General features: G+C 40.6%; 1 protein-coding gene across 6 annotated transcripts in view; it reads right to left on the reverse strand.

Moving 5' to 3' along the window:
- The window catches only part of ITPRID1 (ITPR interacting domain containing 1), a 49,441-nt gene that overhangs the window by 22,137 nt on the left and 11,585 nt on the right, over window positions 1-15,719 (reverse strand). For 4 of the 6 annotated variants that reach the window (XM_052692626.1, XM_052692625.1, XM_052692630.1 and 1 more), the window contains 5 exons: window positions 13,259-13,310; window positions 12,396-12,482; window positions 11,616-11,818; window positions 4,616-5,208; window positions 2,398-2,452 (listed from right to left, as the gene is read on the reverse strand). In XM_052692626.1, the coding sequence (XP_052548586.1) occupies window positions 2,398-2,452; window positions 4,616-5,208; window positions 11,616-11,818; window positions 12,396-12,482; window positions 13,259-13,290 (970 nt within the window). In that variant the 5' untranslated portion in view covers window positions 13,291-13,310. The remainder of the gene's footprint in view (window positions 1-2,397; window positions 2,453-4,615; window positions 5,209-11,615; window positions 11,819-12,395; window positions 12,483-13,258; window positions 13,311-15,719) is intronic. The other 2 variants (XM_052692629.1, XM_052692628.1) reach the window with 1 other exon arrangement.

Consider the following 15,719-nt stretch of genomic DNA (forward strand, 5'->3'; position numbering starts at 1 on the left):
TTACCAAATGCTCAGGTTGCTCCAAAAGTAATGCCTCTATTTATTTCCGTGGACGCCATAACAGATACAAAGAGCACAATAACACCATTTGATAGAGCACATTCTCAGCTACAGAATGTTCTTTTTCAATACAGTCCCCACCATTAGCCATATACTATATATATTTCCTCCAGCCATGAACAGCCTGCATGCTGTGCTTGTAACAAGCTACATCAGCCAGGATTACCCATGGTCACTGTCACTACTGCTGAAACGCTGCCTCACTGAGATCACATCTACTGTTTGGTCCCTGTAAATGTTCAGCAAGCATTGATGACTGTCAGTGAGTGACAATTTTTTGCAATGGAGGAGTTCAATGACACACCTTTGCCTCATCCACACTTCCATGTCAGGCACCATTCTGCCATACTGCCCCTCTGCTGCCATCTGTCACATGGCAACAACATGTAATGGGACTGTGTTGGAAGTTTCACCCCCTGCTGCCATTCCAGCAACATCCACTATGGGTGTCGTGTGCCAATACAGTAAAATAAGAGGCATTATTTCTGGACCAGCCCTCATACATGCTTATTCCTGTCTTAAAAGATTATGCAGGGTATACAGTTGATTATTTTCTTACATCATGATCAGTATACTTCTATAATCTTCAAATGCCTTTAACTAATGCCTCTATCATTAAATAGTGTAGCCACAATTTATAGCTGGGCAAAGAAAGGAAAAAAACTTTCTGGAGTACGATATCACTTTTTAAATATCTTCTCAGCAAGCTATGTCCACATTCTCTTTTGTTCATTTCTCACTGAACGTTTGTCCAAATGGTGGTTTTGACTGCACAAGTCCTGGGGAATTGCTATTCTTTGTACAAATACTGCTACGAGCAAGACTATTGGTATGGGGCTCATCTTTGTTTGTAAAGATCAAGACATTCATCAGAAAGCAAAATCAAAGCGACTTAATGTAAGTCAGGTGACAAATTACACAGCCTGCACAGCCTCAAAGATGACATGAGGCCACAGATATCATTGGAGACAAGCAGTTACAGAATGAAAAAATACAACCTTACCAGAAGATGTGGCAAGAGGAATTGGCTGCCATAGGTACAGCATCTATTACAAAATACATACAAACACACACAGAGAAGAAAAAAACACAAAAACCTACCCCCAAAACAAAACTTGAAAACAAAAAGAAACCCTCCAGATCCAAAGAATTCATGAGGTACTCAATTACAGTTATTCAGCTCCTGCATTGACCAAGAAAACTCTACGCACTCTGATGAAATCTGTGGCTTAACTGAAGTCAGTGGGACTTTGACCACTGCCTTCAAAAGGCTCATGACTTCACTCCTGTACATACAACTGTTGCTCCCATCAGTGACATAATTAAATGATTGGCACCAATAGATAGCTGAGTTGTTTTTTTTTAAGATACGTATTTATGCACTCTAGTGGCTTAATTATTTGTGCCAGCTCCCCAAAATTGATATAATTTAGTCCTCAAAAGTCAAGGGCTCATCAAACTTTCACGTTTTTTTCCTTTGCTGCTTCATTCACACTACTTATTAGTTCTTTCATACACAATTTCAGTCCCTTTAAAAAAAGAAAAAAAGAAAAAAATACCTGTCAGTCCTACTCTGAGCATCAATTTAGCAAAGTTTTCTAGAGAGCAAAGCCGAACACTCCATATTCTGGAGACTGAACAGCCACCTTCCCAAGTACCACCACCCCTGCCAGCAAATGCTTCCCAGGACCCAAGCTGAGATAGCCTCCAATGGCAACGTAACATCTGGTGTAACAGCTTCGTGTTTAATCCTTTCACACACTCCTCAAACAATTGTTTTCTATCACAATTCAGTGCTATGTCTGCTCATGTGATGACAGCGCATGTGATGTAGGGGACTGATGATGGAGCAGAGGCCATGCTGCCACCAGAATGTCATGGCTGTGTAGTCCTGGTTGAGTTGCATATGGAGTGGTTGCAGAGCTGCTCCAACTCCAACTTCATGTTTGATCCTAGATCTGGGAATTGGCAGGTAAGGGGTCATTTGGACCTGACAAATGAATCCCTGAGTTGGAGTGAAGCTTTTGTGTCACCTGTAAGTGCAGAGAGGTCTGATTAAAGTATATGGATGCCCCAGACCCTCAAGGCTTTGCATGTGAGGAACTTTCTTCGGGTGCACTCGCTGTGTCTCCCTGACAAGGTGAATCTATTTTACATGCCTGTGATTTATCAAGTCTAGTTTGGCCATGCTAGACTTACATCTAGAGTAACACATCCAGTGCCAGGAGTGATGGCAGCAGAGAGGGGAAAACATATTAGGAGAAGCTTTAGAAGAAACTATGTGGGAACGCTGCTTTAAAAAAAAATCTGGCAAAATGTCAGTATCTTAACACTCACTTGAGGTGGTGTCAGGAGTATTTCCACATGGAATTTCATCCTCAAAGCTCTGAATCTGGAAAGGAAGAGGAAAAATTCATATTGATAGTAATGATTAGTGGAGATGGGAGGAAAGGAGCTGGAAAAAAAAACAAACCCAAAAACTAGATGTTTCAAAGTGAAAACATTAAATCTTTCAGCTTGGTTCATTTTTGGGTTGTTTCTTTTTTAAAAATATTTGTTCTTGACATAAAGTAGTCTGTGAAGCCTTCCAAGAGTTCCTCAGGTTATCAATAGATAAATGATTCCAACCTGGAAGTACATTAACAATCTTGTTTGAACAGCCTCAGAGAAACATCCCTGAAAAAAAACCTGTGACTTAGTAGAAGCCCAAAGACATACAGCCATATGGAGGCAAATTCCTGCCAAATAGTGGATGTAAGGTCAGAATATTTTTTTCCTCTTAAGAATGAAAACCTGTTTGTCTTTTTCATGGCATGAATAGGAACACTTTAACATGATACTGCGTAATCTTCCTTCAAGGAAAGTCTTACTAGAAAAGAGGGACCCATTACATGCAAGTAATGCATACACATACAGGCTAGGTGTATCCCAGATGCAGTATGCAGCTTCAGAGATCTCTAAATCCCTCCTTGTCAAAGGCCAGGGAGAGAAGGATCGCTCTCTACACAACTGTTTCTTTTTCTCTCTTCCAGACATATGTTAATGGCCACTGTCAGACTAACAGTGTCTAATCCTTTCAGCCAGTGCACTGCTCTTACAGCCTTCATGTAATGATGTGGTAGAGAATATCCAGAAGTTAAACAGGGTACACACCGCCGAATTTGAACATGCTACTCTCCTATAATTGCCTTAGGACATCAAACTGAGGAGTTTGCTGTTACGTGCATTCACTGCTCTGTCAATTCTTCCTTTCTATGTAAACCTCTAGTCACAGAGCTGCAAGTCCAGCATGCTGAGTGCTTTGCAAAGACATACAGGCTGCTTTGGGACTATAAATTTGCTGTGCCAGAGATCTTTGAAAGACACTGTCTCTCCCACTGAGGGTGAAAGTCAGGTCCAGATACCGACTCTTGAGTCAGCTCTGCCCATACAAAGGCTGCACCAAACCTTTCATGGAAAAATATCTTTGTGAAGATTTGAAAAGATAAACATTCTTTCTTCAAGAAGAATGCCACTACCTTAACTTCATCTGTTCCAATGTTTTTGAAGCTGGAAAAACTTCTGGGCCACCTTCTCCAGTGATTTTCTGCTCCTTCCTCCCCTCCCTCCCTTCCTCACTCCCAAGTTCCCTATGTTTTCAGAGGGTTGTCAGCTACCCCGTTTCTCCTACTTTCTATGTTTCCTACAAAAGGACTGTAAGACTCCTTCCTTCTCCTCAATCATGAAGGATGGCTGGAGAGAATGGCCGGGTGGATGGATGGGCAAGAGCGTTCCTGTCAGACCCACTCTGTATGACTGGAGGTAATCATACTGTAGTCCTTTTTCTGCAGTAGCGTGGAGAGAAAAACTGCTGCTGACACAAATCTAGATGTAATTAGGGGACTGGCAAGTATCCTGGTCTCTGCTACTTCATGTTGAACCCTGCTGACAACCCACTGTTGCTAAAACGCATAGATAGCTGAGTACCGTGGACTTTGCTGACAGCAGATATGAGAACAAGCTGCTGTTCTGATTTATTCTGTTTTTAGGATGCTCAGCTTACAGAGTGATAAAATATTTCAGACACTGCTATAAAACCAAGGATAATTTTGTGATGAAACTTTCCGAAAAAGCACACCAGAACATGAGCACAGGGGAAAGAAATAAAAAAGAAAAACCACCAATCCAACGAACTGGTTAATGATTGGATCTGTAAAAATAACCCTTACCATCTGTATTAGTGTTCCTGCAACTTCCTTCTGTAAAAAAAAAAACTCCAGCAACCTGGCACTGCATAAAACATATTGGCATCTTACACTATCATACTGGTTGAATGAATCCTACCTTAGTAACTTCAGTGCCAACTTCCTTGACAGTCTCCCAACACAATGACAATTCAAAATAATCAAAACCCCAATGAGAAGAGTAAATCCCACTGTTTTTCCCCATAATGCTGCAGCATGGTGTTTGAAGTCATTTACTCTAGCTTCCATCCTGAAAAAGACAGTGCAAACCTATACAATAAATACAGGTAGGGAGAAAGTGCCAGCAAGCAATATACAAAAATCCACCTCACCTCTTCCATTTCAAATGAATCTGGAAGCCTGCAGTTTGGACCTGCCAATTTTTTGAGCATCTGGGCCAAAAGCAAATGGGGCTCTTTTCTTGGCCCATCTTTGGCAGGTGCCTCACGTGGAGAAGAAAGGTGGAGCTGTTTTGTCACTAAACACGATGAAGCACAGGTTTTCCCTGGCAGAGCTGGCGGGCACTGGGATATGGGATAAGCTGAGGAACTTTTGTCTCTACAGGTTTGCTCCTGGGACAGACAGCGCAAGGTAACATGTGCAGAAAATCCTGCCTGGATTGGTTCCTTCTCAGCAATATCCACACAAAGGTGAGGCTGATCTTCTGTGCCTGGCATGCTGACTTCCTCAGGTGCCAGCGAGCCCAAGTTCAGTAGTGCTGTCTGCCTAGAAGCCCTTCTCAGGAGCTGACCTATTCTTCTCCTCTTCACCTGTGTGACCACAGATCTGCTCTTCACAGCATTCAAATGACCGGTCACATTCCCACCAGCTTCCTGTGCTTTGGTCTGCTGGGTGTTCACATCAGTCAGCAAAGATGAGAGGGCACTGGTGATGTGGTCAAGTACTTCCAGTTGTCGAAAACGTCCTTAAGTTTGTCATAATGGAGGGCAACACAGTTATAAAAACAAAAACAAAACAAATAATTGGCACCAATGATTATTCAAACTTGTCACTGCTAAGAAACATACTAAGTATCTGATTAAAAATTGGCTGAATTTTTCTATCTGCTTCTGTTCGGACCATATAGGTCTGAACTAAGAGAACTGCTGCACAGTTCTTTGTGTCAGCCAAACACACAGTGTTGAGTTCACTGGGACAAGTACATCTGAATGCTGCCCTGCATGAATAAAAGTTACAGAATCCAGCCTGAAGTTCTCCAGCTGGCTGGACCAGACTTGGATGCCATATCTGAGGACTAATTAAAATCCACGAGAATCAGGTTATTATAAAATCTGATCATAAACATTTTCTGCTGGCTGTTGTCCAGGATAGCTGCAAAATGCATACGTACTGATAAATACGTATCGATAAAAATCGACCATACATGCTATGCCCTCATTTTCAGAGCATCACAACATACTTATCTCCCAGAAACTCATAGCTGACATTGTATATAGGTGACCTTTAAAAAAAAAAAAAAACAATTGCATCAAGCTTTTGTAATTTTTGCCATTTTTTTCCATAGAGTAACATAAAAAAAGAAATGAACTGTGTCTTCCCTAAGAGACCCTGGAGAATTCCTTCTCTGCAACACTATCAAGTTTATTTATACAAGGAAATGCAACACATTTGTTTGAGTATTGTGTCTGCCTCCATCCCGAGGCAATGAATATGTCACCAGGACTTCTCCTTCCTTGAGAGATTCATTGAGGACAGTAGATGGCAAAACGCTCACATACTTGGCTGCCATTTCTGTTAGAGAGCAGCCAGATTTACTGCATGCAGGCTGTTGGTAATGCTGCTTCACCAATAATTAAACAAGGGGGTACTTAGCACAGATCTGAGTCAGCCTTTTGCATCAAGGATCAATATCACAGTCTGCAATTCCTTACTGTTGCAATATCTCAAGAATAGCCTTTTTTAAAATTCCCCAGATACCACCTGGTTTTCAAATCCAGAGGAAGATGCTGCCACTGCTGCCACTTTTTAAGACATGGTTAAAAGGTTTTGCTTAAAGGTGTTATTTGACCTATGAGCACGGAGTGTTGGATAATGTGTTGGGTATTTTCCATGTGCCTAAGTTTGGGACATCGGGGTAAATCATTTTGTGCATCCACTGTGCTATAACATGCTCTCCATGTAAAGCTGTTTCAGCCTCAGTATTTTATCTGGCTCCTACTACATCAGGAGGCCCTAAAAATCACAACTGCTAATTTCCTTTGACTGACAGAGGCAGAGCAGTCCAGACATTCTGATTTGAACCAGAACCAAAACTGCTGCAGTTTGAAATAGTTTTCACATTTTTACACACTGCTTAACTTTGGTGAACTATATCAAAGAGTTTGTGAAATCTGAAGTTACAAATCAAACGACCAAGAAATGACACATGGACAAAAAAGTCATCTTGTTCATGTGCAAATGTCATGAAGAAATTATGTCAAGGACAGCCTCTTTTTCTGGACTTTTTCTTTCCAGGCAAGATGTTGCTTTGGTTTCTAGGGATGCTCCCCAAAGAGCGTGTCTCAAATAGGCAAGAGTCTGATACAAACTCCTTGGTCTCTGAAGCCTGCTTCAAAATAGTCTAAATCTGTACCACAGGTGAGATCCTGAAGGACATAACTGCAGAATCATTTTCACTAGAAAGTTCAGATGCATCAGCAAATGGCCTTGCTGTAAATAAGATCAATAAATCTTCAACAGAATCTATACTTTTCATAGAACTTCTAATGACTTTACTATGATTTACCATTTTAGAATTCAGGAGGAAACATTCACAGTTTTGTTACTACTTCCTAAAATCTGGTACTACACAGGCCAACACAGTTATCTGCACAAAAGATCTGCAAAGTCTTCAACAGGCTCAAAGAGGAATGAAGGAACACAGATGTTTCCAGAGTCATCGAGAACTTTCAGTCAACTTTTTTTTTTTTTTTTTCCCCATAGCAAATGCAGAATTTGGAAAAATCAAAATGTTCAGTCAGAAGAAGAAGGAAAAAAAAGATTTACCTGAAACTGATGTTCTTCTCCTGAAAAAAATAAAAGGAAATCTCCGCATTTTCCATTTTGTCATATGTTAAAGTGTTTTCCTACTTTAGGTTGCTTCTTCTTCAGCCTTGGCAATACTGTCGTTGCTAGAACTGAAGCAGTAGCTCAGAGAATGTATTTAGCAATTTGTATTACATTTCTTCTCTAGGGATGCTTTTACTGGCTAATATCTATCTCCAATGATGTGCACCTCTCCTTACCAGCTTAACTTCACTATAATGGTGGTGAGGCCCTGGCTAGGGAAGCTGTGGTGCCCCATCACATCAAGGCCAGGTTGGATGGAACCCTGGAAAGTCTGAGCTAGTGGGTGGCATCTCTGCCTTCATCAGGCAGAGGATGGTCTTTAAGGTCCCTCCCAAAACATTCTGAGATTCAACGAAATGGGTGAAAAATCCCCAGAAACAAGACAGAATACCCTGAGTAAATTTAGATACAGCAGTAAGGAAAAGTTATACTAAAATGAGCGGGGTTTACTTTATTTTAGTTGTCAGATTGAAACACGTAAACATTTTTGAACTAGAATGCCCACAGACCTGAAGTTTTCATAGAATCATAGAATCACCAAGGTTGGAAAAGACCTACAAGATCACCCAGTCCAACCGTTCACCTATTCCCAATAGCTCCTACTAAACCATGTCCCTCAACACAACATCCAGCCTTTCCTTGAACACCCCCAGGCTCGGTGACTCCACCACCTCCCTGGGCATCCATTGCAGTGCCTGACCACCCTTTCTGAAAAGTAACACTTCCTCATGTCCAGCCTGAATCTCCCCTGCTGTAGCTTGAAAGCTTTTCAAAGAGTTTCTGGATCTATATACTCAAAAATATCTGCTTTTGTTTTTTTTTTTTTGTTTTTTTTTTTTGTTTTTTTTTAAACTTAACTTGATTCTCAATTAACTTTATTTCACCAGTTAGGTAATAAAATGTCTCTTCTAACGATGACAGTAAAATTTTCACCATCAGTGAATGATGGGGATAAGTTCTTTCAGACCTGAGATAACTTACTGATGAATGACATTGTTGAAAATGCAGCTTATTCTTGTGAAGTGGACCCTTTAAAAACTCCCTGACAGTGCTTAAGGATCAGCACCAAGCAAGGAGACAATTAACAAACAATTCTGTAACAACACACATGTATTTTAAAAAGCCAAATCAGCAATGGAGCAGCTCTAGAAAACTATCTGCATCACAGTAAGGGAAGAACCAAACAGAAAGAAGAGGATTGCATTAGGAAATGAAAGAAATAGGGAAGTGGAGAAAGATCACTCTGGTATGGAAGTCACTGGTTTTTCTTACCTCACTCTCCCTTTTTTTCCCTCCTTCACTCATACAGTTCCTATAATCCTTTTCCTCATCTTCCACTTTCTTGGACTAACACATCATACTAAATCAATTAATTTTCTCTGCTATTTCAGGAGTAAGTAAACTGACAGCATTTCTCAGTCATTCACTAATTCAGATTAAACACTTTTCTTTTTTGGTGTATAGAGACAAACGAGAGCAATTTAGTGACAACAAACCAAACTGGGTGACAATATCTGAATTCATCCAGCACATCTTATATGTCTTTAGGAACAGTGGCTTAATATGGGCTTGAAGTCTCTAAAGGCAGCATGCAGTCTGCATCATTTTGGTACTTTTATCTCAATATGAAATGGTCCTGTGACAGTAAAGCAGCTGGGGTACCCTACAAGGTTCATGGAAAGGTAAACACCTTGAAGCATCTCTAGACCTGAACTATCTACTTAATTTACAGGGAAGAATCTTTTTCTCTATCATCTTCAGGAAGCTTTCTTCCAAAAGAAGAGCTGGATCACTAAATGCTTGCAAATTTAGGTGCAGTCTTACTGCTGAAGGCAGGTAGACTAGATTCTAGAAATAATCAATTTTCCAGATCTGTTAAACATGAGTTTTCCATTTCTCCTTCTTGCTGTACTTCACTACAAAATTATTAGGCAAGGAAAGGATGGCAAGATTAGAAAATAGAGTTTGCAAGCAAATGTCTTGAAAGCCTGTTTGATGATATCCCTCATAATTTTGCACACTAAAACTGATTCATCCTTTTAGCAGTAAATATTCTCTTGGAATCTCAGTTATAGGAAGGTGCATGTGCTAGATTGCTTATTTGGTCCCATAGACCAACTGACTTCTGATAGGTGTTTGAAACTGCGGCTCAATTATGACCCATGGGAGGTGCCTGACTCTCCATTCACTATGAAAATAGACTCTGTTGTGATTAAGATCCTTGAGATGGTGCTTCAGATAAATGCCTATAACTTGGTGCAGAGGTTATGAGGTTAATCACCACATATAATGAAACACGTAGAGTCCGTGAAGAGAGAAGTATGAATCTCTGAAGGATGGATGTCACCTCACTTGCTTAAATGCCCAGGCACATACTTAGGAAGCCTACACAGATGGTGTGAAAATCCCCTCCCAACCTGTCAAAAGCAAGAAAATACGTTTTGATGGACATCACACCCATCAAAATAGAAATTGAGACCTTAGCTAACTTGACAGCAGCTCTCCCATACAGTGCAGCCATTAACCTGCTCTAAGAGTGCTCCCATCAAGGACTACTGCAAAGTCTGGTCCTTAATTCGCGCCTTGGCTTATCACTGCTTACGTTAGCTGGGCAAACTCCTTCCCTAGAAGCTCCTTCCTCTCATTCACTCTGAGCTCTCTGCCTTCTTGGCACAATAGAAGGAAGGGATGCCATCCAGAGAGACCCGGACATACTCAGAAAGTGGGCACACAAAAATGTAGTGAGGTTTAACAAGGCCAAGTGCAAGGTGTTGCACCTGAGTCAAGGCAAACCCAGATACAAGTATAGACTGAGAGAAGAACTCATGGAGAGTTGCTTTACAGAAGACTTGTGAGTCCTGATGGCAGCAGTGTGCACTTGCAGCCTGGAAGGCCAAATGTATCCTGGGCTGCATCAAAAGAGAGGTGGTCAGCAGGGAGAGGGAGCTAATTGTGCCCTTCTGAGGCCCCATCTGCAGTACTACAGTTGTGCTTGTTTAGCTTGGAGGAGAGAAGGCTCTGGGGAGACTTCATCGTGGTCTTTCAGTACTTGGAAGGGAGTGTATAAAGCAAGACTGACCTTTAACACAGTCCGATAGCAATACCACAAGGGGGAATGGCATTAAACTGAAAGAGGGGAGATTTAGGTTAGATGTTAGAAAGAAATTTTTTACTCACAGGGTGGTGAGGTCCTAGGACATGCTGCCCAGAGAGGCTGTGGATGCCCCATCCCTAGAGGTGTTCAAGGCCAGGCTGGATGGGATCCTGGGCAATCTCAGATGGTGGGTGGCAAGCCTGCTCATGATAAGGCTGTTGAAACTAAAATGATCTTTAAGGTCCTTTCCAATCTAAGCCATTCTATGATTCTTCCTTGAGGTCTCTATCCTCCATCTACTCACACAGATTCTCTCTCTTTCCTCTCTTTTTCCTCTCAGGAGTTACAGAAAGAAAGAGTGAGAGCTGAGAAACCTGTTTGATGTGTCAGTTTGCTGTAAATATTGAAATGTGTGCACAGGCCTTGCTATAAAAAGAGAGAGAAAGAGGGAAAAACACATTTTCCATGATGCTCTGACATTTCTTTTTCAATTCTTATTCCATCCATACCACTTCTTCAGCTTAATTCTAAACAGGAATGCATGGACTATATGAGAGATCCTGCTTCCTTGAGCATCTTAAATAAACAGAAGATTTCAAGAGCCATCTGGTTATCCTGTGCAGCAAACATGAGGGGAAATGATGTCAAAATTGGACTTTTCAGATGGGCGATATAGCAGAGAATTAACAATGCTATTTTAATGCTGATATAACTTCAGGGTGAGGACCTTGTATTCATTTCTTAACTGCTAAATACATAAAATGGAACTAGGACCATCTACAGCAAATAAAAATCAAGCCTGTCTGCTTTAAATGGTGCAATCTTATTGCGCTTAAAATAAGATTCTCATCCATATTAGGGCATATTTGAACAGCCAAACTGTTAGGTTATAGCTAGAGATTTGTGGGTCTGATGCATGAGCCCTAGCAGCCCTACTGATGGGAGGCTGGGATCTTGTCAGCTGCTCTGTACATTTCCCTGTGAAAGGGGTCCTGCTCCCACAAAAGGGAAAAGGGAATGAGAATTCTCGATATCAACTAAATACATGTCCCTTTTTCTATACTTTCTCTCATAAGCCTCTTCTCCACCCGCTCAGTCCCCATGCTATTTATTTTACTTCTTCTAAAGAAGTAAAATAAATTCCTGGCTAAAATTCCTTCTCCACTTACCATACAGGTTTGGCAGCTCAATGTCCATCCGCTGCTTTTGAGCTTCCAAAAAGACTCGGATGTCAATACCTTTTGCCACAGAAGAACCACTGAGGAACCTCGAAGGGATTTTAGTGCAGACATCGGGTTCCTCTGTACCAAACCCCAAATCAAGGAGAATCTCCACTGGATCCTTTTCACACAGTGACAGCCATTCAGTGATGCTGTGGGGGAAACATCAGGATAATTTACACCATCATCTTGGTACCACTTTTCTCTTGCAATACTTATTATTATTTTTTTTGCGTTAAGTAATTCTCTTCTGTTCTCTACTCTTGCAGAGACTTAAACAAAACTTGGTTATTGTCAGACACAATGCTAAGAGATTAGCAATGGTTTCTTCCCCCAGAGATACCTAGTGGCATGGTATCTAGAGAGCTTAGCAAGAGAAACATTAATAAAAGCTGTATGTTTATGGCAGGCTCACTTTGTTCAAGACGTGATACAGGTAAGATATTGCAGCTGCCATAAGATCTTGAAGTCTTTTATCAAGCAAGGAATTCAAAGAACAATGAACTTTGAGGCAGGTTTTTGTGTTTATTTGTTTTTCTACTACAAATGCATTTGAGAGCAGACACCAGTTATTAAAGAGGGCACTTTGACCACTTTAAAGTAAATAAGATGATTTCAATGAGCTAGAACTTGGAACTGCATGTTCCAAAAAATTGTAACCCTATTTGTTGATCCCTAAATGGGTGAATTCCATGCATTCCCAGCCAGAAACATATGGAAGTGACTAACCTCTGTGGTCCACCAGTGTGAGAGTGGGAACATCTGAGGCTGTTGCATCTTGACATAACCAGGCTTTCAGAAAATTCTTGCAAGGATCTGGTTGGAAAAAAACAACAAGGAAATGCGTTTACTCATGTGCTCCTCTGGGATATCATTATGATTTTTTCCTAGAGTAAACATTTGCATTTTGTCTTCGTTTATAATGATACATAATAGCAGTGCCTTAGAGTCGTCATGAGAGCGTGGCAATACGCTTGTTCTCAAGAACAGTATGTTACAGTAGGTGTGAGAATGTAGGTGTGAGGTACCAGTAAATGCTAATTATAAAGGTGGCAGAATGGCTCACTTTTGACAGATGGTGAATCTTTCGGGAACCTTTCAGGAGCACGGTTTCTTTAGCCACCTACTTTAAAAAGATGTAATTGCTCTGAACAAAGTTTTGGAGAGACAATGAGCTGCAGCAGTAGGAGTGGCATCTGAGAACAATGCTTCACTCAGCTTCTCATCGTGTTTGTAGCCAGTAGTCTGCAGAGAAATATCTGTTTTTTAGAGCCTGCTCACTGCAAAGGCATAACAATCTTTCTTAATAGGAATGATAACACACTTTTGCTAGACTCAAGCTTAATTTTACCTACATGTATCTATTAGGATAAGTAACAAATGTTCATTTTTCTCATTGCAAGTTGTCCCTCAGCTCAAGTCTTAAACAGGCCACAAGCAATATGTAAGGTTTCTGAACTAATACTGTTGCTACCAATTTGAGAGGGGAAAAATGAAGAACAAAACAATCTTAACTAAAATTTCTCCTTTTATCAAAATGGAAAGTAAGGGGGGAAAAAAACCCTTAGATATCTGCAGTGTCTGACACCTACCTTCTGTAGCTTTGCGCAGTCAATTGTACCATTTCTGGTACTGACAAAGAAACTGCAAATAAGAAAACATAAAAATATTTAATTCTCTTATCATTTCTGCCTGTCAAAACAGAAATGTGTCAAACTAGATTCAAGACGAGAAGACTAACTGTACTGTACCTATGTTGCCCCAACAGAAAAGCCTCCTATTTATTTCCATGGACGCTACAACAGATACAAAGAGCACCATAATATCATTTTACAGAGCAAACTCTCAGCTACAAAACACTCTTTTTCAACATCATTACCACCAATTAGCTGTGCATTTTCTCCTGCCATGAACAAGAGCCTGCGTGCCATGCTTGTAAACATCTGCACCAGCAGAGGTGACCCAGTATCACTGTTGCCCCTTCTGAAATTCACCACCCACCATCTCATTGTTCTCCCATCCTGTATGGAGACTGTTTGGTCTCCATACACATTCAGCAAGCATCAGTGATTGTAAATGGGTGACAATTTTTCATGCACTTCCACGTCAGGTGCCATTCTGCCAGACTGCCCCTCTGCTGCCATCTGTCAGATGGCAACAACACGTAACAGAACACTGTTGGAAAGGTTCAACCTCTACTGCCGTGCCACCGCCCGCCTCTGGCATCACGGGCCAACATAATGAAATAGGAGGCATCATTATCGAAGCATCCTTCATATAAGGAAACAGCACAAGCTGCAAAGTTGCAGAACAATACCTGTGTGGGAAGCGGAACTCGCAGGACAAGTTAGTAATACATAAATGTAACAAAAATCCATAGGAGGAAAATAGATGCCTTTACATTTTGTTATCCATTATCGGCACATTAAGCCCTTGTTCTTTACAGGTAGACACTCTCAAGTCTTTCCACTGGGGATACATATAAAGAAAATACAATGAAAATATTTTCCAATCCTGATTTTTGAGGGACAAAAAATAGAAAAAAGCAGTTACATGAAGTTTTCATTTCGGCAAATGCTGATTCCATTATTTTGTGCATAACAGTTTTTCAGGTGTAATTAACTTAAACTGGTGACTATTGTACTGTGGATTTCAATGGATTTTGCATCATGTTCCTAAATGCGTTTGGAAGAAGCAAGACGACTGCAGGGCACTTACAGCTAACAGTTTCTGGCAAATATTTTTCAAAGAACGTTTCACATTGCCTACTGGATTCCACATGCACTATACTTACGAGCCACAAAGGGCACATTTCATCATTTCACTAACTTATATTGGGAATAAGTAAGTGGGATGCACACACACAGTGTTTGTAAGTCATCCCTTTCTTTCTCAGTGCTGAACCAATAAACTTTTTGATCCTTTTCAAGCTAGAGCAGCATTTGCCTAGGAGCAGCAGTCGATATCCTCCTGCACTGCACAAGATGAAGATTTTTATCTAGTTTTTAAAGTTGTGTTTTCTATTTAACAAAATTCTGTCAATAAAGAAGAGAAAACATCCTCTCACATTCTCTACTGGATTATTTTTCAGCTCGTAAATTCTAACATAAATTCCTTCTGGCTTACTCAGCATGAGGATGGGAACATAAGGGTTACCGACATCCTGTAATTTGCTGTGGCAACATAAACCAGACTATCTAGCAGTAAGTTTAGCTTAGTTTGAAGAATCAGCTACTTGTTGTGTACCATTTGTTACTTATGTGCCAGAAGAAGCAGTAGATTCCCTTTAAAATGCTTAAGAATGTCAAAAATACCATCCAGAAGTGTGTGTTCTTACATTTTTCCCTAGTGGCATGTAGGCACACTTCTCTGTAACAGAACATTATATCCCACAACTACAAACTCACTGCAGTTTTGATTTCCTTAATATCTTGTGTAGTTTGGGAATGAATGAACACAAGTGCTGCCAAACTGAAAATCTAGCAATGTGAAACACTGGCCAGGGTGTTAAGTAAATAATGTGATGATGAGAAATATGATGTATGAAGGAGGCGTAAGAAATAACAGGTCACCAAAAAAGAAACAACAAAGGTTGAGAATTGTGATCATACGGAAAGAATTTGTTAGGTTACCACATGCCAGGTAACAGAGAAGCTGTTTGTGGTTAAACTCTTACACGAGTCAGTCACTGGTTGGGGCACCTGAAATAAATTTGTCTTGTAGGCAAAAATAAGCTAAAAAACACTCTTGTGCAGTGGGTCAAGAATGTACAAATAGAGAGTTGGACAGGCTAAGCCATCCAACCTCTTAAGTGACAGTAAATGGCTCATGAACCCATTAGCCACTTTGCACTTTCATGGGTTGTCTCGCTCATGATTAGAGTCTCTGATGAGAAGACTCTCATGACAAGTTCCCTATTGGAGAGCTTGATGTTTTCAAACATTAGAGATTGTTTTTTCCATATATAAGAGATCATGGCAATAGTAATGGAGAGGAAACGGTATTTACGTTTCCTGATCTGTGCAACTATTTTGTTCCTGTCACAAGAAACAC

This window comes from Tympanuchus pallidicinctus, unplaced genomic scaffold (assembly GCF_026119805.1).
Source record: "Tympanuchus pallidicinctus isolate F22 unplaced genomic scaffold, pur_lepc_1.0 scaffold3, whole genome shotgun sequence".
Classification (NCBI taxonomy): Eukaryota; Metazoa; Chordata; class Aves; order Galliformes; family Phasianidae; genus Tympanuchus; species Tympanuchus pallidicinctus.